This window comes from Hipposideros armiger, unplaced genomic scaffold (assembly GCF_001890085.2).
Source record: "Hipposideros armiger isolate ML-2016 unplaced genomic scaffold, ASM189008v1 scaffold_5, whole genome shotgun sequence".
Classification (NCBI taxonomy): Eukaryota; Metazoa; Chordata; class Mammalia; order Chiroptera; family Hipposideridae; genus Hipposideros; species Hipposideros armiger.
Genome location: NW_017731355.1, coordinates 2,167,135 through 2,191,675, shown reverse-complemented (window position 1 = coordinate 2,191,675; position 24,541 = coordinate 2,167,135). Strand labels below are relative to the sequence as shown.

Genomic DNA, 24,541 nt, shown 5'->3' with positions numbered 1-24,541 from the left:
TAAAAAATAAAACAACAAAACACCTTTCTATCTGTGAGGTATGTATACCCTGTTTGGTTTCTAATTTTAAATAATAGTTTTTCTCAGTTAGGCTAACTAGTGGTTTACCTATTTTACTCATTTTTCTCTCATATGACTTATCATACACGTATGTACCTTAATCTTTCATAATATATTCCTTCAGCTTTCCTTAGGTTTTGTGTATATGTTTGTTCTTTTTACTTCTTGAGCTGAATGTTTAATATACTGATTTTCACTTTTTTACTAAGAGTGTGAGTTTTCCTGAAAAAGATTTTATTATATCTCATAGAATTTGATAAGAGGTTTTTCTCATTATTATTGTTGCTAAATATTCTGTAATTGTAAAAATATAGAAACTCAATGCAAAGATGATTAGAATCATGGCTTTTAAAGCAATTTTCAGATGTTTGTAAATGTTTTATTGTTACCAGTGTCTACTGTTATATCAAACTCAGATAATATGGTCTGTATCATTTGTTTTCTTTTTTTTGGTTCCCGGAATAAAGGAACACTCTCCTTATTTATTGCTTTATTCCTTATGCTTTCCTTGTCTGAGATTAAAATTGCAACCCTTGATTTCTTTTTGGTGGTTTTTGCTTGGTATATTTTGTCTACCCCAAAGCCCTACATTCTATGACATCTTCATTATTGAGTTTTTTTATTTTGATGAATATCTTGATTGCATTAATCTGTCTTTAAATAGGCTTTTCAGGAATAGTACATGGATGATACACTTTTTTAGTGCTGGCATATTTGATATTATCTTCTATTGCCTTCATATATAAATGCCAACTTTTCTGGGTATAGAATTCTTGGAATATCCCCTTTTACCCTCAACATTTATAAGCATTACTTTATTATTGCGTATCATCTGATATTGCAAAGAAGTTTGAGGCGAGCCTGATTTGTTTTTCTTTTTATTTCTGGGGTATGACCCCCCCCCCAATTCTTGTATTCTTGAAATTCATTATCTTTAACAAATTATGCTTTGGTGTTGATCAGTTTCTACTAAAATTATCTAGTACTTTAATCATCAAGTTCACACTTTCTCTCAGTTTGGCATTAATTTCTTCTTTCTTTAAAGTTTAATTTCTTGTCCACTATTTGATTTTCTTTTTACAGTATCCTAGTTAAACTACTGGACCTGCACTGTTTTTCCTTTTTCCCCAATATACTCTGATCACTTCATTCTTATGCATACTTGATGATTTTTTTCTTATTTTGCTTTTTACCCCTTGCAGATTGTGTTCTATAGGTTCTTTGTTCCTCATTATTGCTTTTCATCCCATTTAAAGTATTACAATATTTTTTAATCTCTTAAATTTATTTCCTTAGCTCTTTTAATATTTTTCATATTCTAGTTTTTTGGGGTTTTTTAAAGATTTTTTTATTGGGGAATTGGGGGATGGGAACAGTGCTGGGGAATTGGGGGAAGGGGAACAGGCAAGTTGCTGTCGTTTTGTTCTTTAGTCTAGTTGTGGAGGACGTTGCTTCACTGGCCCAAGTTGGCACCATCATTGCGCTCTTCCTGGGTGAGGCAGATCAGTCGCCGGCTTCTGGACGGCCGCTCACTGCGGCTGCTGGCCGCTCACGCTGGCTGCTGGCTACATACGGTAGCCCATGGCAACCCACTGCCACAGGGGCTGCAGCCTACGCCATCGCTGGTGACTCACAGCAGCTCAGCTCCAGGTTGAGCTGTTGTTCAGCATCTTAGCTGTGGAGGGCAGTGTCACTGGCCCTCCTATGTGGGATCCGAACCGGGGCCCTCTGGCGTCCCAAGCCAGTTCTTAACCAACGCGCCACTCGTCCGGCCCTAGATTGTTATTTTTAAGAAGCAGGTTACTTCTAATTTTTTCTGTAATATTAAAGAGTTAAACTAATGACAAGCCATAGAGATGAACTTAGTTTTAAGACATAGTGAAGAAGATGTTTGTTTGGCTGGAATTTTTTCTTGAATTTTTCATAAAGAAGGTGGTATGAGTATATACTTTGAGTCCTTCTGTATCTTAAAATGTCTTGTACCTCCCTGTCCCCATCAAGTTTGAAGACTTCAATTGAAGGAAAATTTCTTTTATTTCTTTGATTATAGCCTCTATAGTTCCTTTATTCAGCAAATGTATATTGAAGATCTTGGGGAGTTGACCTAGGATATTTAAAGGAGTCTCTCCTGAAGAACTGATTGATACTTGAGTTAAGATCTGAAGAATGAGTATGAATTCACTGGAATAAGAGCGAAGGGAAAGGGAATAATTTTTTAGGTAACAGAAGTAGCATTTGTTTATCTAATCTGGAGGGAGCATGACAAGTACTAGGTACTGTAAGAAGGCCCTTATGGTTGGAGTAGAGAAGGCAGGTACTTTAAAGACGAAGATATTAATAAGTCTGGAGAAGGTTGGTAGGGGCCTGACTACTCAGAGCTTTCACGTAAACTATATTAAGCAGTTCTTTATCCCCCCAAACAGTGGAAAGCATTGAATAAGTTTTAGTACAGATACAGTGAAATTTGTATTTTGCAAGATTTACTTAGGCTTGGGTTTGTAGAATGAATTGGAGGAGGCCATCATGCATTTGAAGACAAAATAAGAGGCTGGTATAGAATAATGCAGTGAGAGATGATGGTAGCTTGAAGACGAAGGTGTTAGAGAAAAAAAATTGAGTGGCTTTGAAAATATTTAGGAAGTATAATCCATGGGATTTAATGATGGACTGATAGGAGATGAAGTAAAAGAGGTGTCAAAGAAATGTCCTTGGTTTCTATTCACTTTGATGGGTGATGGTGCTATTCACTGGCAAAAGCTGTGGATATGTGAAAGAGTGCCTAGGGAACCAGCATGGAGTGAGAAGAGGGCCTACATCTAAGCCTTGAATGTCAATATTTAATGGTTTAGGAAATGAGGTGGGGGCCTGCAAAGGAGACAAAGTTGGAAAAGCTGGAAGTGTGTACCATCTTGCAAAACCAATGGGTAAAATGGTTCAAGAGGGAGTGTTGTGTTGCTGTGACCAGTCAGTCAAATGAAAGCTAAAAAACGTTCATTGGATTAAGCAACTTGGAGGAGCTCATTTTGGTGGAATGGCCAGACTTTTTTTTTTTTTTTTAGAAGTTTAACAGTAAAGGGAAGAGAGAGGCAGGTGGGTAGCAAGAGGGGAATGAGTCACGTAAAGACTTAAAAGTATTTTTTAATGGGTGACATTTGAATGTCTTTAAAAGTTGTACTCCAGGGCCAGCCGAGTGGCTCAGTTGGTTAAGAGCTCGCTCAAGAGTTTGAGCTCTGAGCACCAGCGGTTCGATGCCCGACCCGAGCTGGCTGCCACTGAGCTGCCAAAAGGTGGCAGGATGGCTCAGCTAAATAAAAAAATAAAAAGTTGTACTCCAGTTGAATGGGAGAGGTTGAATATGAAGGAGAAAAGGAGGATAATCATATAAGGGTCCTGAGAAGATTCTCTTGAAGCATGGACTCCAAAGCTCTAATAGTGATTTATCTTAAGTGAGAGTACAAAGAGTCCTCTGTTATAACAGAAAGATATGAAAATAGAATGGGTACAGATGTGGGTGGATTTAGATGTTTGGAATCATCAGGATGAGAAAAGACCTGAATTCTATTAAAAGAATTCCTTGTTTGTTTGTTTTTTCCATGTTCTCCAATTGGCTATTCATTGTCTATTGAATTTTTAGTTCAGTAATTGTTTTTCATTTCGATGAACCAAATTTCAAGAGTTTTTGGTTGTTTTTATTTTAATTGACCGCCTAAAACTGTTTTACTCATTCATCTCATGTCTTGATGGGTAGTTCCTAGTTAGGAGCTAATGAATACTGAGTGCCTCCTACACCACCACCCCCCCACCCCCTTTAACTTCTGAATTTTAAAAAATACATCCTCTTTTTTTTTTCTTCCTCATTACTATATTTATTTAGCCTGAGTGTTTGAAATTGGCTTTGCCAGAAATTGCATTTAGTTCAAGACTCTTTGCTATGGTTATAAGATCATTGTTGCTTAATAAAACACAATGGTTGAACCTTAATGAATGACTTTCTGGCCCAGCCTTAGAATTTTTCAATTTAGAAGTTAGTTTGGTTTTAAAAAACAAAAATGTTCACCATATTTTCTGGTTATATCATTGATGAGATAAATTCACTTCTATGACAGTCATAGTTCTTTGCTCTGAAAAGTTCAGATCAACTGATAATGCTAGTATTGTGATAAAATCCAGCGTGATCTCAGAGTAGATTTAAGACTAGGTGAAAACTAGAATTTCTCTTAGAAACTAACTTAGACTTTCATGGACATATTGAATCCCCTTGGAGTCTAGTATTTATTGATATTGCCAATTTAATAATTTGACTAAATAAAATATTCTTTAGTAGTCCACTTATGGAAGATAACTATGTAAACATAGTATTTATAAGTAGATAATTTCTGGTATTATATTTACATAACCATCTGCTGTATTTATGTAGCTATAGTTGGCTGCTTCACCAGGATTATACAAATTACTCAATCCTAGGAGGTAAGATTTTTTTGAATCACCTATCTTCAGTATGTGAAAGTCCAACAACAAAATTATTAATTTTTGACCTTGACTATATTTTTACATTTGCCATGAAGCTGGACCTAAAATCTTATCAGATGGCTGACTTGTTACATTTTTGCATTTCTAATATATTGTTCAAATGTTTGGGTTTTGTTTTTAGAAAGTGTACCCTGTAAAAGAGTTATTTGGTAGTTTCATATGTATATCTGGAAAATAACTACTGGGCTTTTCTATAAAAGAGATAGGCTCCTGTTAGGTAATATCAGAATCTGGATGTGACTGTGTATGTAGGAATATAGTAATAATTAGTTTCCATTTGCCAAGAGCCTCATTTTTATCAGACTCTATATGGCTGCTTCGTAGCCATTACCTCATTTAAACCTTGCAGCAACATTCAGAGGTAGGCATTAATAAGCTCACTGTACAGATAAATGCTGGATTAGTAGGGGTCAAGCGTCTTAAACATAAACCTTCCTTCTCCCCTTTAGCCTAGCTAAAGGAATCAAGGTACAGAGATGAGGCAGCTTACTGTTTGCCTTAAGCAGATGACTTACCCTCACCAGGACTCAATCATTTACCTACTACATATCTAGGCATTCTATCTAATCTTTTCCCCAGATACACCAATGCCTAGGTTCCAGCCCTACCCTGGAAATTCTGGTTTGTTAATCTTACTTTTTCAAAAGGTGCACAGATAATTTTTTTGTAAGCCATTGCCTTAGTAGTAAATGGTGCCTTAAAGTCAGGCAGGCTTGAATTAGAGTCCTGATTCATCTAAACTTATCAGTTGAGTGACCTTGGCCAAGTTCTTTGGTCTCTCTAAGGTTCTTCATCTGTAAATTGGAGATAATATTATTACCCACTTTAGAGGGCTGTTGAGAATGAATGAGGTAATGCTTGTAAAACACTTAGAGATATTTTTAGAATTATTCTTAAACATTGTCTGCTATTAAGGTTTCATCATTATGTTAACCCTTGTCCAATCAAAACATTCACCCTTGCCATAATGTGTATCAGCTTGGTGTCAGAAAGGTAATCTGATGCATATCGTCATGGTCATGAATATGAACATGGTCATTCTTTGCCACGTTTAATGGGCATGCTGGTTCTCAGGTTGCCAAATAAGGAATGAATGATGGTTAGTTTTCATTATTTACCTTCCATTAGTGGAATTATAATGGGGGATGGGGCGTCAGAGGAGTAGGCAGGAGATCATTTTATCATACCAATCAGCTAGACTTCTCTGCCTATGTATTAGTTTGACCCTAGTAGGAAAAAGAACAAGGAAAGGTTACTGGTTAACTGTTTCTTTCCTTAGGGGTGGTGGTTCTTCCCCTTTCTCTCATAGCTTCTTCTCAGAGCTTAGCATCACCAACATCATCAATCCCCTAGCCTCATAACTGCATCCTGATTTATGTAGGTACTTTTCCCCATCCCTACCCCCTAGTACCCATCTCCCCTTCACCTCTATTAAATGTCATTCTGTCTTTTTCAGATTGTTTTGTGTTCAATTGTGACTCATTTGATGACTTGAACCCCCCAAGTCTCTACATTCCTAGGCTATTATAAACCCTGACCAGCTGTTTCTCTGCCTTGTGTGGCCCCATTCCAGATGAGGGGATTTAGCTTTTGATTATTGGAAAAGGATTAGATTAGCTAAACTTTCAGGGTTGTCCACCAGGCTGTCCCTAGACCCTTCTATCTCCTTTACTATTTATACCTAATAGTCATAGAGTATACTAATAATGGTACATGTTATTACCACTAGATTAATAGAATACCAGTTGATTACAGTGGATTTATTTTGCCATGTTTACATACACAGGGTACCAAAGGTGCCAAAAAAACACATTTTAAGAAAGAAAAAAACTGTATTAAAATTGTAATACTCAATATATACCGATAACAAAAGATGAACACAAGTCATGTGTTTACATTTTTTTGACACCCCCGGTGTAATAAGCTTTGTTTTATATACATGTACATAATTGTTTTGCAACTTGAAAATTGAAGTGAACACTTATGGTAATTTAATAACTTATTGGCTTGATTATCAAAGACTGAAAACCCTATGGAAAAGGTAGAAGTTAAGCTAGACTCTAAAGGATGGGTATACTTTTTATAAGTAGGGAAGAGAGGCAAGGGATTCCAGTTAAGGGGACTGACATGAATGGAGGTTTAAAGGAAGGAGCGTGCTAATTTGGACCATTGTGAGAAGATCATTTTTTACTTTTTCAGAGGGTTAATGGAGTAGGAATAAAACTAGGTAGGTCAAAATCAAACTTTGGAAAGTTGGACTGTTCAACTAAGATGTTTGAATTAGTAGTAGGCTTTTGGTATGTCCTGTGAATTCATTTGGCTTTTCTTGATTTATATATATGTACATGCAGCTCACTTCTGAGATTCCCTAAGAAATTCACATGCATCCTTCAATGCTTGGCCTGGTTTATATAAGCTGATGGCCACTGCTAAGGCTTCTTTATACCTCATGTGGTTGTGCCTTGAAGAGAGTGTCAGATCTGCAAACTATCCTGATGCTTTAGTTCTCCCAGTCTGTTGTCCATTCTGAGCCTGATCAGTCTTTCCCCCAGTTCTTGTTAATCTCCAGGTTCTAAGTCAGCAATACAGTGAGTGCCTATTTATTACATGAGTTGTGAATTCTTACTGAAAGCATTTTTTTGTACCTCCTTCACTCTTACAAAGGTTACTAGATATATATTTTGTTTACAAAATAGTTAATAACTTTCTTGTTTCTCTTCTTTTGCAGACCTAAAGGATCAAGACATAATGGGAGCATTTTTAGACAAGCCAAAGATGGAAAAACATAATGCCCAGGGGCAGGGTAATGGGTTGCGATATGGGCTGAGCAGCATGCAAGGCTGGCGAGTTGAAATGGAGGATGCACATACAGCTGTGATTGGTTTGCCAAGTGGACTTGAAACATGGTCATTCTTTGCTGTGTATGATGGGCATGCTGGTTCTCAGGTTGCCAAATACTGCTGTGAGCATTTGTTAGATCACATCACCAATAACCAGGATTTTAAAGGCTCTGCAGGAGCACCTTCTGTGGAAAATGTAAAGAATGGAATCAGAACAGGTTTTCTGGAGATTGATGAACACATGAGAGTTATGTCAGAGAAGAAACATGGTGCAGATAGAAGTGGGTCAACAGCTGTGGGTGTCTTAATTTCTCCTCAACATACTTATTTCATTAACTGTGGAGACTCAAGAGGTTTACTTTGTAGGAACAGGAAAGTTCACTTCTTCACACAAGATCACAAACCAAGTAATCCACTGGAGAAAGAACGAATTCAGAATGCAGGTGGTTCTGTAATGATTCAGCGTGTGAATGGCTCTCTGGCTGTATCGAGGGCCCTTGGGGACTTTGATTACAAATGTGTCCATGGAAAAGGTCCTACAGAGCAGCTTGTCTCACCAGAGCCTGAAGTCCATGATATTGAAAGATCTGAAGAAGATGATCAGTTCATTATCCTTGCATGTGATGGTATTTGGGATGTTATGGGAAATGAAGAGCTCTGTGATTTTGTAAGATCCAGACTTGAAGTCACTGATGACCTTGAGAAAGTTTGCAATGAAGTAGTCGACACCTGTTTGTATAAGGTAGCTAGACTTTGTTTTTTAAGATAAAATAATTAAATGCCACCTTAAGTACTACTGTAGTATTTTATCATCTTAGAACCTGTAGTTCTCAGAAATAAGTTTTTGGCACAATTGCAGGATACTCCACCAGTTATAAAACTATAGGAACACTTTTTAGAAATAAATTACCTGATTACCAAATATGTGAGTTATAATCTGAATGTTTAGTCTTTTAGTAACCATGACTACTTGAGCTTTTTAATGTCAAAGGTAGAAGGATTGTATCAAAGTGCATGTTTTAGAAAAGGGGATGCTGAGGGATTAGACCTCAGTGTCTATAAATAAAAAGCATTTTAGGATTTTAATATTTTATTTTTACCATGTGGTATCTCAGTACATTTAGTACTTTGAGACTATGGTCTGATGAATCTGTAGCACCAACAAAGAGAATTCAGTGATCATTTGGTGTGATGTAATAGAAATAGTCTTGGACATGGAGTCAGAAGAACTTGGTATGAGACTGAGAATGACTTCAGGTAAGCTGTTTAAACTATCTGGAAAATCAGATTCAGATACTAGTAAATTATGACTCAGATTCCACTTTTTCTCTTCTGCATTCTACTCTATTTTTAAAAATTATCAATACCTTACTACTTGCTACATTTTATACAATTTTCCCCCAAGATTCTTTTTAGTATTAAATCCTTTATATTGTTTGTTTAAAGTAATGGTATAAGGTCAATTTTCCCATATAGCGAAATTAATACTTAAAACGTAAAAGTTAACTTCAATTACTAATAGGAAGGGGATCTGTGGGGAGTCCAACATTGATTCAAGTATCTTAATTGTAGCATTTTGAATACCTAGGTATCTTTAAAAATGAATACGCTTTCTAAGCTGTCAATTTTTTTGAATTATGACAGTTAACTGGTTTGTAAACTTTATATATGTAGTTGTACATCTAATTCCATATTTCTACTTATGAATCAAATTAATTAGCCCCACAATTTATAATTTATTATAGATCAAATTTTGTTGTAAGAAGTACCACTAGAATTTCCCATTTTGTTAAATTGAATGTATGTCTATGTGTTTAGGTATCACTTCAAGTTAAGTAGACCACCAATAAGTGTTCAGAAATATTTTTGTTTTATAGAATTTTTAAAAATGATTGTTGCAGTGAAATTTAACCTGTAGTGTTTCTGTGCTGTCTTTTACAGTGTTGGTTATACTATATATATTATATGTGTATTGGGGGTGGGAGGGTGCCCCCTCCACATACGCATTTTTTTTCTCCTTGAAAACAATATGTATTTTCACTAGAACAAGTATAATTATAATTGGCATGGCTGTAAAGGTTCTCAAGACTTTCAAGAGCAAAAAGAAAGCCAAAATATTTTCTCAAACTCTTTTCTTCCCAGGGAAGTCGAGACAACATGAGTGTGATACTGATCTGTTTTCCAAATGCACCCAAAGTATCACCAGAAGCAGTGAAGAAGGAAGCAGAGTTGGACAAGTACCTGGAAAGCAGAGTAGAAGGTGGATCATTTAACAAAAATAAGTAGCTTTATTAAAGAAAAACCTCAACACAATCAAACTTTAACATTTTAGCTTTTAGATCTTTACATGCCTTTGACATCTAGTGTTTAGTGTACAAAAGTGGGAAGGGCATTTCTGTAGTAGCTGTTTAGATGTTTGCAATTGTTTTATCACAGTTATATTAGAAATAACAACCAGTATGGCCCTGAACATTAGGTTCAGGATACTTTTATTTAAAAAGGCTCACATGTTTGTATGTTTTAACATTCTTGATGAATTCAGTGGCATGAGTAATCTTATGCCAGGAAAGTTTGATTTGTAGTTTATTTAATTATAAACAGGTTATTTATGATAGTGATAATTTGAATACCATCTTGCTCTGTAAAGCTGTGTATATGAATTTAAGATCTTTAGGAGTTTTTTTGTTTTTGTTTTTATTTAATAACTTGAAGATCACAACCTGGTTATTAACAATTTTCATATGCCACAGCTTTTAAAAATTTATTTTAAATTGTTTAAGGCTTTCTTGCCTACGCCATAAACTGCCTGACCTGGACAACATAGACCTGAATAGAAGACATACTAGGTCTCCACCTGGCAGAAATGTAAATGCTGAATAAAATCAAGAAATAAGCTGGGACTTCCAGAAGTATATTTATCAGAATTCTGCAAATTACTTTGAGACAGTTAGAAAGATGTTCGTAATTCTCAAATGTAATGCCTTTAAATATTTGAAAAAATTTAAAAGATCTTTGATGCAGCTACTACTTGATATAAATACAGAGGGTGCCAAAAAAATGTATACACATTTTAAGAAAGGAAAAAAACTCTATTAAAATTGTAATAATATATATACCAATAACAAAAGATGAATACAAGTCATGTTTGACTTCTGCAATTACAAGAGATGCTCAAAGTGGTTACCATCAGCGTCCAGACACTTCTGATTACAGCGAACTACTGCTTGAGCAACATTGACCAAAAGTGTCCACTTATATCGCTGTGCATGCTGTTTCAGTTTCTTCCTGAAGTACCACCACTGTAGCCAGTTTACTACGGTAACACCACATCTTTTAAGGTCCCGAATAGGTAGAAGTCAAGGGGTGTTAAGTCAGGAGAACTTTCTCAAATTTCAAATCCCACTTCAAAATGGTCTTGCACTCCTCGAATGACAACAATGCTTCCGCCCTTTTCCTTGACTGTCCTGCCTGTCGCATGGTGACGCTAGCATTCATTTAATTAATGCTGTCTTTTGAGCGAACCTCATACTGCACATTGCTATCATAATTCAATTCAACTTCGAATAGTAATACATAGATAACATCTCCTAAAATGTGTATACATATTTTTGGCACCCCTGTATTCTCCCCATAGAATTTCAGTTTACTGCATATATGCAATAAGCATAGAAAAACTTGACATGGCTATACCTTTAAAATGCATTTTTTTCTCCTAATATCATTAATTTGCATGATAAAGACCTAATAGCATGTAAGCATTGACCTACACACTATTATATCCTGCAGTGCCTACATTATTAAAATTAATATGCACTTTAATTTTGTTTTCTCCCTTTTTACTGTTTGATATCAATTATAATTGATCTAATATTAAAATCATGATTGATTTTTGACTTTCAGTATTATCTAGAGCTGCTATTACATTTTTATTGCTCTCCCCCACCTGGTAGTACTAGTATAATCCAGTATTATGTCAAATTACTGTTTAATATTTCATTTTTGGACATACTATTTAATAAGTTTGTTTCCTCACTATTACCAAGAGTCTTAGAATTTTTATATTTTAAATGAATCATTTTAACATAAGTTATTTATATATAATACAGTAAAATAAAATATTTAGAATGGTACCAAGTCATATAACATTGGTTCAGACTGCTGGTTAGTGGGAAAGGATGAAACCATAAGAAGAGTATGTATTGGGATAAGTTGATACTTAATTTATTGGCACTTTAGCTTGGGCTTACATGTTTTCTTACTGACTTAAAGAAACAAGAATAAGTGCTTTAGTTTTATTTACTATGAAATGGGATTAAATTTTAGAAATGGATTTCTATTTTTCTTTTTAGTGTACTCTCTTAAATTTTTAATGCAATTCTAAATAACTGCTTTAGATACATAATTTTATGTTGCACTGTTAAGTTTTATATTGCTTATTATCAAGCAAGAATTGCCACCTGAACAGAGTTTACATTATATACTCAGCATTTTTTATATGTTGTAGTGTTATTACTCTTGTACCATTCAGTTGGAGATTATGATGTCATAAATTAAATACAGTATTCTTTACTGAGGTAGATTTGATGAGACTGAAACTAGAGAATATTACATTAAATAAAACTGCTACTTTATTTAAAAACATAGAAAGAATGTAACTATTTGCATTGTAAAACATGTCTTAAAAAAGTGAAAGATACTGCATTTAGCTTCTAAAATACACCAAATACCTTTTTCTCTTTCTTTACTTACATGCCTTCACTAAATTGTGGTGACCTACTAAACTTCATTTTATTTGTTTTGAATACTTTTGGCTTCTCTGTCTACACCACAGAAAAGGACAGAGGCTTTTTCAGCTCTCCTATTATCTGTGCCCTTCTAAATACTTGACTCTAGGGTTGTCAAAAGATTGAGCTCATAATTTAAACCATACCATCTAAGTCTGTGGTCCTTCTAAGCCAATTTAACATTCATACATATTTTTAAAATATTTGCTACTGACTGCCCCAACTTTAAAGTTGCTGATTTGGAGATAACTAATAGAATCCCTCAGACTTGTTGGAGGGTAGTGGGGAGGAGCAAAACGTTTCACATATATGAATATGTGAAACATAGATCTTCTACAGATATATGTTATTTAATAAAAAAAAGCATTTAGTCTTTTTATAATTCTAATTCAAATGTATAGTCCAAGAGCAATTAAAGGAATATGTCTTAAAATTTATTTATTTATTTTAAAAGCAGAAAGAAGCAAGGGTAGTGTAGTGTTGAAGGTTAGATAGTTTAAATGCATTATCCCATGTGGAATAGATGATAGTAATAGTTTTAAAGCGTTAACATTATTTTTTTTTAAGAATTTGTCTTCCTGTAATTTTCTTCACAATTAAAATATCCTAATTTATATTTTAATAAAGGAGATGTAAGATACATAAAATATAGACTATTCAAGGTAATGTTTTTTAGATCTGAAACCATCATTGATTGAATTTATCATCAGTGTTCATTTCTATTGTCTAGTTATCTATCTAATAATTGTACCGGCTTAGCAGAGACTGTATGTTAAGTGTAATACAGCTTTAGATTGTGAAATTGTGCAGTTTAGGTAAACATCAAATCCCTTTATTTTTGTACAGCAGATTTCCAGCATTAGAACCATGTAGAATAAATATACTAGATGTTAAAGATTACACAATAAAGGAACTTGGCAAACCAAATCTGAGATCCTTGCTTTTTGTTCAGATTTAAGACTGGTTTGTTGTTGTTTAAAAAAAAAAAAAAAAAAAAGGCAAAATATAATAGATGGTAAAATTTGGCCATAAGTCTAAAAGGATAGTTTGATCCATTTAAAAAACTATGGGAGCATTGTCTGTTTTTTAATATGTGGCTTTAATGATGAATTAATATTTTGAGATTTAATCAGACGATGAAAGATCTTTATATGCATTGTTATTTTCAAAGGTATTGACAAATTGAGAACTAGAATAGTTTTCTTGCCCCATCATGGGTAACAAAGAAAATATCTTAGTATAGACATTGAAAAAAACAAAAAATTGAGCAAAACTTGAACATTTAACTTACACAAATACCTTTGGCATGATCTTTCATTTAGAATCAATACACTAAAATTCCAAGTAAAGACTTCTTGCGCTTAAAGTGAATAGTTTGAGAGATCTTTAAGTTGCTTGTACATAATTGTTGGTATTCTGTGGTGTGAATAACAGTATGCATCTGCATGGCAACACTGCAGATCATATCACTATACCCATTTAATAACTGCATGTTTTGAAATTGATTTCAAATGCAGTTGTATGGTTTATCAGTTTTTTCTTTTAAAAAATTTGTCATGAAATTTAGATTTTTTCCATTCTATAGACTTCGTTCAAATAACCAACTAAGGAAATGGTATCATATATCTGTTTATTGCTTAAAGATAGTTTAGACAAAAATTAAACTGAGAACGGTGTTGAAGTATGTAACCTAATCTGCACATGCTACTTAAGTATCATTTTGCAAAAATATAAACATAAGTAAAAATGATTTGCATTAGTATATAATCAGTAAATTCCCCTATACTTAAAAGGTTTTTTGGTGGGGTTTTTTTTTCATATCTTGAAATTGTTTGTTTTAAAATCTGTGTATTTTCAGGACAAAGTTCAGGAAACATGTTTCCAGTGTAAAGAGAGGAGTTGATCTCCTCAGAAGTAACTAATTGGCATCTTAAGAAGAATGTTCTTATTTGTACACGCATATATCTGATTATGTAATACATGAAATTTTGAATTTAACATGAAATTTTGTTTTCATATTTTTGTCTTGTTTATTTTCATTCTTTGCAGTAATATGGAAAATATCTTCTGTGTCATTTTGTGCATTCCTTTGCCATAAATTTTCAAAGGTCAACTTGATTTTTTTTTTTCTTGTACCAGTTTAGAAAATCTCAGATGTGGTCAATGCCATCTTTGAAAACCTAAGTTATCTTTGTTTCAGTTTTTTTTTTTATTAAATTTGGATAACACTTACAAAAAAAGTACTTCTGATTCCCAGAAATCATAAAGAAGCAGGGGGAAGGCGTCCCTGACTTAGTCCATGTGATGCGCACATTAGCGAGTGAGAACATCCCCAGCCTCCCACCAGGAGGTGAATTGGCAAGCAAGTAAGTTACATTCTGCATACTCCTACAATTTATCTCAGTACATGAAAATGTTAGGTGTTATTGATCAAATGTGTACTTACCTAATTTCTAAAGTGATGCTATTATTTATCTGTGTCTTCAAAACATTTAATTTGTGGTTCAGTGTTTTCCAGTATTAATGATATATGGTGCTTGTTACATTGGTTGTAACTATACTGAAGGCTGTCTTCAGTGGAGGTTTGGGTTACATTCATTTCTTCATATAGCATTGAGATAATATTGTGAAAGAATTTTTTTTAAAGATTTTTATTGGGGAATTGGGGGATGGGAACAGCGCTGGGGTATTGGGGGAAGGGGAACAGACAAGTTGCTGTCCTTTTTGTTCTTCAGTCTAGTCGTGGAGGATGTTGCTTCACTGGCCCAAGTTGGCACCATCATTGCGCTCTTCCCGGTTGAGGCAGATCAGTCGCCGGCTTCTGGACGGCCGCTCACTGCAGCTGCTGGCTGCTCACGCTGACTGCTGGCTACACATGGTAGCCCATGGCAACTCACTGCCAAAGGGGCTGTAGCCTACGCCATCGCCGGCAACTCACGGCCGCCCAGCTCCAGGTTGAGCTGTTGTTCAGCATCTTAGCTGTGGAGGGCAGTGTCACTGGCCCTCATATGTGGGATCCGAACCGGGGCCCTCTGGCATCCCAAGCCAGCTCTTAACCATAGCGCCACTCGGCCGGCCCTGTAAAAGAATTTTTTAAACTAAATTACATAACACTACAAAATTTTAAAGTGTCATAATTTGATCTTGTCAGTCCCTGGATAACTTAACACCCCAGAGATGAGTATCTTTCTCTTCTTGCATGTGGGCCATTTTTCTACATCTGACTTCCCAGTGTTTTTAGTTGCTGGTTGATGGGGTTTTTGTGTGAGGGTGCAGTTCTTGCCTTTTTCTCTTTGCATTTTATTTCATAGAACTGTACTAATCTGTGTTACATATGAAGCTTATATCTTTGTAAACTAAAGTGGAGACTTTAAGCTATTTTATAATTTAAGGCTTAAAACATTTTTACCTCAGATATCCATACAATTGACTTACAAAGATACATTGACTACTTTCCTTGATTCTCCACTGTGTTCTATAAGTATAGCCATGTTCTTTATAATCATTTCACTAAACAGTAATTGGAAAAATATCTGTTTGAAGTTTTTATTTTTTTGGAAACCTTGTTTTCCAATATGATCTTTTATGAAATGGTTGTCTATAAAATTGCTTCAAATTGATTTTGGAAGTAGGAAGGCTATAACTTATAAATAACACTACAGATATTTTTAACAAAATAGTATTCAGAAACTAATTCCTAGACTTGTCAGGGAAATGTCATATATCACATTTTCAGTTTTAATAGATCTTTTGTAAAGGGCATTACAAAGAGCACAAATTATCAGTTATTTTACTACAACAGAAGTTGAAGTTACTTCTACTTCAAAACTAGTATTCAACTCTTAACCAGAATATGTTAGTATCATTACCTTAAGAACTGCATCATCATTGCTGACTCATAACCACTTAAGCCAGTTCAAATAGAAGTAGACCATATAGACTGATTTTTTTAAAAAAAGAAAAAAAAACCACATGACTTTTAGTCTTCTATTAATTGGGTTGGTGGAATGTTACACTTTAGAGTAAACTTACCTTTACTTTAACATTTGGCCCCAAGTATCTTAAAGTGAGGCTCACTTATTGACAATAAGAAATAGAACTAAATAGACAGAACTAGCAGAAATTGACAGTAGAAACAGAACTGAAATAATTTCCAAGTGTTAGATTATCTTTGACATTTTAATGAACACCTGGCTGTGAGTTATTAAAACAGTTTTATGCTCTGAAGAAGAATTAACTTTCTGCATTTTTTAAAATTTAGGCGGAATGTAATTGAAGCCGTTTACAATAGACTGAATCCTTACAAAAATGATGACACTGTAAGTAGCCTTTTAGCTCCTCTGCTTTCCCTTCCCTCCCCTCTAAATGCATATCCTTCCTACCTGTTTTTGCAGAGCTGTTCACTGCACCCATTCTCTTACACACACCCCTGATCGATTGCTCTGAACTCTGCCTGCACCACAGTTCTAGTGATTGAGGACATAATCATGGTGAGTGGCCAACCTCTGTCCAAAAAGAAGAAAGTCCCTTTGAATTATTCTGGGTTTTTAAAGCCTCTACAAACAACTTCAGAAGGTTTGCCTCCACTAAACGCTTTTTTGAAATTTGGGAATAATATCTCTATTCAGAATCTTCAATTATTCTGCGTTTTGTAAGCAGCTGCAAAAGAACTTCAGAATGCCCATCTCCACTAAATAGTTTTTATGGTTGGAATTAGCTTTGCCAAGAACCCTGAAGTATGTACTTAATTTAAATATTAAAGTAGAGAATTCTGTTTATATAAATAGACATTAGAATGCCATATTCTCCAGTGATGTTTCCTGTGACAGTGCTGTTGTAATGTGCTGTTTATAGAAAAGGGGTAACTTTCAAGTCATTTGGGCACAAAAATTTTGTGTGTTGCATTATGAAGCCTCCTCAAATCTCATATTACTTGAAGTCTTAATCCTTTCATATGCAAAAAAAGTAGTGTTCTAAAAGTAAATGGGGTTTAATTGAAGAAAAAATTTAAAAATTTTAGTAGTTTCATTGGTTTAGAAATACGTTTGGTCAGCCTCATAGTAAAAGTATTTCATGTAGTTTATTCCAAAACAAAACAAAGGGTTAACAATTCTTTGAACAGGTTATTGATATTTCATATATACACATACACAAACATATACTTTAAAGCACATTTATTTTCTAAAAACCAACTTTACAAAACCTTTCTGCATTATCCATAAAGTTATGTCTTTTTGGCACCTCTAAGCTTTAATTTAGTTCCTTGTTTTGCTTTGTTTTCTTTTATAAAGGACTCTACATCAGCTGATGACATGTGGTAAAACTGCTTATTCTGCCATGGAGTTTACCTTCACCTCCCAAAGGAGAGTACAGCTCAACTTCATTGAACCTTTTAAACATCCATCCTCAACTTTAAAGAAGGGCATATGACATGGGTGAGAGTGATTACACCAGAGAACTTCAGCAGTACAACAGCTAGCCCAGAACTGATTTTTTTTTTTTTGTAAATTTGAGACTTATGTAAACGTGATTTCAAACCATAATTCATGTTGTAAATCAGACTCCAGCAATTTTTGTTGTATGATTTTGTTTTTTGTAAAGTATAATTGTCCTTGTACAAAAAGCTCATATTTAATTATGAACTGCTTTGAATCACTATCAAAGTTATAAGAAATGTTTGGCTTGTTGTGTGATGCAACAGATATATAGCCCTTTCAAGTCATGTTGTGTTTGGACTTGGGGTTGGGACAGGGAGAGCAGCAGCCATGTCAGCTAGACGTTCAAACGTGCATGTGATTATGGAGAATAATTCGAAAATCTTATAAACCCGAACATCCAGGGAGTTAATTGAAACCTATCATAATGTTCTTGGCAGTGGGATTGGCATTGTTAATAAAGCTGGTCCTTTCATTTAACTGTCTTTTAGGTTGTTCTCTACTTGTTGCCATGAGTATTGCAGGTAATAGAATATATTCATAAGAATATCAAGGGGCTAAAATGCCTTGATTCTTTGCACCTCTTTTACAAGTCCTTACATTTAATTATTAATTGATAAGCAGCAGCTTCCTACCTATAGTAGGAGACTGCCTCATTTTTGCTATCATGATTGGCTGGGCCTGCTGCTGTTCCTAGTAAGATATTCTGAATTCCATTTTATCAATAAAGCTTGATTTAACAAACAAGAAATTTAATCATGTATGTGTAATTCCTCTTTTACCTTACCTTTTTAAAACACCATGCCATTGTAAATGAGAAGTTTCTCATGGGGAAAGATGTTAGTCTCTTTGAATTGGAAAATCCTGTTAACTCAAGGCATAGCTGGAACTGTTTCCCTTCCATTAGAAAGACTAAAAGATTTAAGTCTCTGTGGTTCCTTAATCTGTTTTTAAAATGGGTTTCTTTCTGGCTGCTTAATTTTCATTAAGATGTGTATCAGCTTGAATTTGCCTACTGTTTAATTAAAATAATTGTCCAAGCTTGACAATCTAACACTCTGTGGTAGGTGTGTGTGTGTGTTCGTGAGTGTGTTTGCCTGTGATTTTTAATTGGCCCATGTCTTTAGAATCCAAGTAGTTAAGATGTATTTGTGATTTGAAATATAGCATGTTGATAATATTTAGCTGTTGGCCTTTAAAAATAACTTTCAAAGCTTAATGAATTGTAGATATAAAAATAACCTAATTTAATTTAGGCTTAAATTCCTCTGATTAAGCATGTGAAAATAAGTTTTAAAATCTGTCACACTGAAAAGACTACTGTTCTATGCCCTTCTGTATTTTTGTCTCTTTAGGTTGAATATTGTGTTTACCATCATGTAATTTAATCATTCAGTAGGCAGATTCCCCACTAGAAAACTATTAGAATACAACATTGAATACAAAATCAAAACTTTGTGTATAAAAGATAATATAATCAATTTTGTTATATTTGTTTTTTCCTTAACTTGGAAATATACATATTTGTATATATAGCCTTAAAACTAATGTAAAGTTAGGGGAGCAGTGGGAATAGTAATGTGAAATGTCTCAGATTTAAGTAGTTATATACCAGCAAAATCTTTTCATTATCCCTCTTATTTGTGAGGTGATTAAATGTAACTTAATTGTATTTAATTTATATCTTAATCTAGCATGAAGAAAAAAAGTACTATTTATATTTAGAAATTTATAACAGTTGGAATTACAGAATCAATTCCGTACTTAACTTACAAATAAATGCTTAATGTCTAAATCTGTGGTAGAGTGCGAAGTATGATAATGTTTTAAGTTATGGCTTTGCAAGCACCTACATGTGCATTTAATGAATACCAGTGCTTCTGGTATATATTACCAAGTATGCTAGTACTGAAAACCAAACCCCTATTACAAGAAGCCAGATCCTTAATTTTTTAAGTAGACTTAAGTTTTTAGTTGCAGAAATTTCAAAATCTTTAATTAGATTTTGAGATGCAAAATTTTAAATTACAAGTAAAATATATGATGGAAAGCTATATTTCAAACCATAACAGCATATTTAGAGCCATTTTTAATTTGAGTCTTTAAATAAAAAAGAGGAGGTTAAAATAGTCCTGTTAAAGTTATTAGTACAGAAATTAGACTTGGAAGTGAGAGAAAACTATATTAAGTGTGATCTAAGAAGACTAAATCTTTTCCACATGAGTCAGCATTGCCATAGTAGATATAGTTTTTTCATTATAAAAATACAGGAAGGAAGTATACATTATAACAGTGGACTGTGTGTGTTCTTGATTTTTGGGGGGTAATGGTGGTGGTAGGGGACCAACCACATTTTTACAAGGCACTTTTGCACTTCTATTGTGCACTTCATTTTTGTACCACTTAAATTCTTGACCTCCCCCCCTTTTGTGTGCTGATTAGCATCTCAGGGCAATGCCTCAAATTTTTTTGATATGTTATATGTTATTTTCTTTGAAGTTCATGTGTAATGATAATATACTATTCAAAGTGTACTTTCATTTAAATGTTTTACTAGGATGAACCCAATTTGCTGCTTTTAATAGGAAATTCATTTTGTATAGCAGACTCTTGTTACCCTAAAGAATTTCACTATCTCTTATTGTTTTAGCAAGGTAGACTCTTGATTGCTACTTTCTTAGAGAATATACTTTTACAGTTAACAGAAGCAGTTCTCAGTATTAGCATTAACTTTTAAAAATCCAAGATGTATTTTTCTTACTCAGCTTTAGAACTATTTCAAACATATTTTTAATTATAATGCATTAACTTGCTTCTAGACTACTATGCAATTAGTGTACTGCGTTATCCACTTAATTTTTTTTTACTAACTTCATAACATTAAGAAATTTAGATGAAAGAAAAATCAGTTATGTAATTGAAACACTCTGAATTACAGCAGTACTTTTAGTGATCATCTGTTTGACCGTATAGCACTATACAGCTAATAACTCAGCTTTTCCACAAAATGTATTGAGTAGTTATCTTCACAGCACTGTTCTGGGCTAAACACCTTGCTTGGACTTTAAAGAAATGAATAGTTCCTTGCCCTCAGTGAGTTTACATTTGAGTAGAATTTATAATCTAATCTTTGTTAATATTATAACTATCTCACTCATCCAACCTGAACAGGGCAGGTCTCTGCTCTAAAGAGCTCAGTTGTACTTCCTTATTAATTTGAAAACTCTTTTCTTCTGTTTATTTTCTTCTCTGCAGAGTTAAAAAGCTCATTCAAAAGAAAATTTTGCTCAGCATAGGAATAAAGTTGGACTAATGAGGTTCAAGTTTATTCAGTATGTTTGCCTTTAACGAATGGCCTTTACTCTTCCTGCTGAGGGCAGCAAGTCAGAGAACTAGGTAATGGATTTCTTAGAATGCTCCAACCCTGGAAATATGAGTTTATCAATATGGAAATATTGATGGAATTTGAGTTTCAGGCATTATATATATAATATATATACATATACACACACACACACACACACACACACATGTAGCTGAATTAATCTTGTCGAAGTAAAACTGTTCTTTCTTGAAAACACACTGCCAGTGCTAATATCCAATTTTGGCCAAATAATTACTATGTGTTTCAATTTTTAAAAATAATTTCACTATCTTTACTAGACAAATTCATATGGGAATTCAGTTTGTGACTTCTGAAAGAAGGGATTAAATTGATTAAGGGCTTTCTTTTTTGTTTTAATTTTTAATTTCATGATGTGTATACTTTTAATTAAGTTTGAGAGGATTAAGCCTTTTAATGTTTTGATTGCTATTTGTACAGTATTATGTTAGGATTTGGTATTAGAAAATATTATGTACATATTTCAATATATAAATGTTTCTCATTTGAGGTTTTTCTTTGAAGGAAACGTAAAGAGTTTCATTTACTTTTGCTTGTAGATCCTGCTGGTGAGATGACCATTTTTTAATTGAGTCACTAGTCTTCTAATTAGCTTCCCCCCCCCCCTAGGATTTAGGAAGACTTCTTTATAGTTAAAAATTTTAGAAGCCTAATTTTACTTTATTTTTTTTCAATAATGTGCCATGGGTTTTGGATTGTATTTGTTTTAAATTATACATTACTTCAAAATATGCTTGAAATATTTAAGAATACATTTTCTAAATGTTACAATACTGTGTTGTTTTGTTGGTCAGAATAATGTCAGTTAAGTGTTAGTTATTACTGATTGTCACAATGCTATCTACAGAAATGATGGGAGGCAGTAGGTTCCAGTTCATGTCAAATGAACATCTCCAGTTTTGGTCACCTCAACACAGATGCTTTCCCTTTTACCTGCTTTATACATTAAACTCATGGCTTCTGCTCTCATCTTTTCCTAATTATATTACCAGCAAGTAGAAGTGTGCCAATTAGAAAAACTAAGATTTGTTGAAATTGTAGTTGACAACTTATACTTTTATTAGATGGATGAAAGGTTTCAATTGATATAATAACAAAGTGACATTTTTTTCCCCTTATTCTGCATGAAATGTTGCTTCATTTGTTCTACTACCTTCTTGGTGGTTTCTCTCTCTCTTTTCAAACTGAAACAGGCCAATTCCATTTTCTCGAGCAAGAAAGCTTAGTGCATTACCTCACCAAGGCCAACTAATACTATGTAAAACTGGGCCAAAAATAAGAAAACTTGGGAGACAGAGGGGTGGGGAGATGCCAATGAGGATGACAGAGGATTATTCGTAATTTTTAAAGCCATGGAAGGTCTTCCCTGGACCTAGCTGTATACTAAGAACTGTTGCATCACATAAACCAGCAAGAACCAACCTTTGCTTCTTCAGGTAATTGGATTTTTCCAGCAAGGGAAATAATGATAAAAATTACTGCTGCTTCAACATAGAAACAACGGAAAAAATGAATGCAGTGTTTCTTCACCACAAAACCCAACCCTTTAGTTTTTTCATTGCTCTAAAACCCAGCTTTCTACTAATAGCTTTGTCACTGAACTAAATGGTTAGAAAAATTGTTAAAGAGTTTTTCCTTTCTTTTTATAGTCCTTCTGATCCAGTAAAGGACATTTAGTCCCGTTTGCATTTGTATGGTACTATCTGAAGTAAGTTAGATTTGTGTAGGAGATTGGGTAGCTGCAAAACAAAATTAATAATAATTTAGGTATAGGTATAAATTCCTTATAGCAATGGTTCTTAACCTTTTAGGGTCACAGGCCCTTTGAGACTGATGAATCCTAGGTACTTCCTTATCCAGGAAAATGCATACACTGTACATAACTGCCCAAAGTTTACGACATTGCAGTAGTTCAGGGGCCTCAGCTTAAAATCCCATACTAGAGCATAATAGGGCATTAGCTTTTTTCCTGCAAAGCCATAAGAAATATTTCAAGGGCGTCAAAATAATTGGACTCTTTTTAAGAATTGTTTCACTTTTTAAAAGATAAAGGAGGTGGATGTGAGCCTAGGCTGAAATCTGATATTAAAATGTTCTTTTTAAAGGTTGTATTTTGGGGAAAAGAAGTGATTAAAAGTGAAAAAAACAGTAGTAAGACTAGTTTTGAAGAAGAACAGTCTCTGATTTTACTACTTTTGAAACTCAAAAGAGGTAAAACAAATTGAATGTTTCAGGAATATTTCTGACCTGCATTAGTGCAAATATATTCACAAACAACACATTTAACCGTTAGATCTCACTCAGGTTTTAAGATTTGGAGATTCCTGGTGTTAAGAGTTCATTAAATTTTTAATTCATTTCAGATTCCAAGGAATTAGATATTTATTTATTGATACAGAAGGTTACAGTAGGATCTAATATACAGCCACCAATGTATAGGATTAATGAGATTTCTACTAAACTATAACTACTATGAAAAAATGCATTAGCTTGTTGCATTTGTTGCCAAAATTGGACATTCAGTCCATTCCCATTTGTGGGAATTTTGAAACAGAAACTATTGTCTTACCTGGGTAGCCCTTGACTAAGTCAATAGCATACCTGCAGGAAAATATCTTGTTTGTAGTAATGTGCCCCAGTTCTGGTTGGTTTCAATGTTTTGTTTCACTTAATTTGTATAAATGTTATAAGTGGAGAGACCATCTACATGTTAAAAGCATTTTGCATATCTATAGATTGATTTTTTTAAATCTATAAATGTAAAACATACAACTGCAGAAATATTTTTCCTAAACACAGTGTATAACAAAATTCACAGTAACTCACCCACTGTTCGCAGTTTATGTGATCCAAACTTTTAAAGAAATTCCACAAATGTATATTTTGTATTATGTGCCATTTCCTGGTCCAAAGAAAATATGTGAATTCAGTTCTAACTTTAAGAATGTACTTTTTTGTTTTCAAGTCTGTTGGAGAAATTGCATTCAGCCAGTGGATGGTTGCCGATTATATGTGAGATGAAAAGTAGAAATAATTTCTAGTTTGCAAAACTGGTGCCACTAAATAAACAGGCAATTGCATAATGTGTGTGTATTTATGATTGATATTGCAAGCAGCATTTTTGTTCTGGCTAGAAACCTGGAAAATTTGAAATTAGTTATTAGGAGACCTCAAGAGAATTTTTTTTCAATTGAACTTGGTTAATTTGCTTAAAAAGATAGATCTGATAGTTACAGTTTCAACTAGACCTATCCATTTCTGACTGTTGGAAGATTACTGAAAGCTAGTAAGTTTGGGTTGATGATTATTTTCATGAAAACATTCCTGAAATAAAGAAGCGAGAAGTAGTTCCTCTTTGGCAAAAACATTCCCATTGTCTTCTTAATAGATGATAACATATGTCTTACACCCTTGAGGAGTTGAGGTGGGGAGTTAGGAGTGGTCTGGAAAAGGACTTCCTCACCTGGTGTCCTTGGCATAGTGCCGGCT

General features: G+C 34.0%; 1 protein-coding gene across 3 annotated transcripts in view; it reads left to right on the top strand.

Annotated features, from left to right (window-relative positions):
- Positions 1-24,135, top strand: part of PPM1A (protein phosphatase, Mg2+/Mn2+ dependent 1A) — a 44,432-nt gene extending 20,297 nt beyond the window's left edge. For 2 of the 3 annotated variants that reach the window (XM_019644541.1, XM_019644534.1), the window contains exons 2-6: positions 7,319-8,172; positions 9,573-9,690; positions 14,472-14,580; positions 16,476-16,533; positions 17,506-24,135. In XM_019644541.1, the coding sequence (XP_019500086.1) occupies positions 7,339-8,172; positions 9,573-9,690; positions 14,472-14,580; positions 16,476-16,533; positions 17,506-17,535 (1,149 nt within the window). In that variant the 5' untranslated portion in view covers positions 7,319-7,338 and the 3' untranslated portion in view covers positions 17,536-24,135. Of the gene's footprint in view, positions 1-5,918; positions 5,968-7,318; positions 8,173-9,572; positions 9,691-14,471; positions 14,581-16,475; positions 16,534-17,505 lie in introns of those variants that run through there. The other variant, XM_019644551.1, reaches the window with a different exon arrangement.
- Positions 24,136-24,541: the final 406 nt, after the last annotated feature.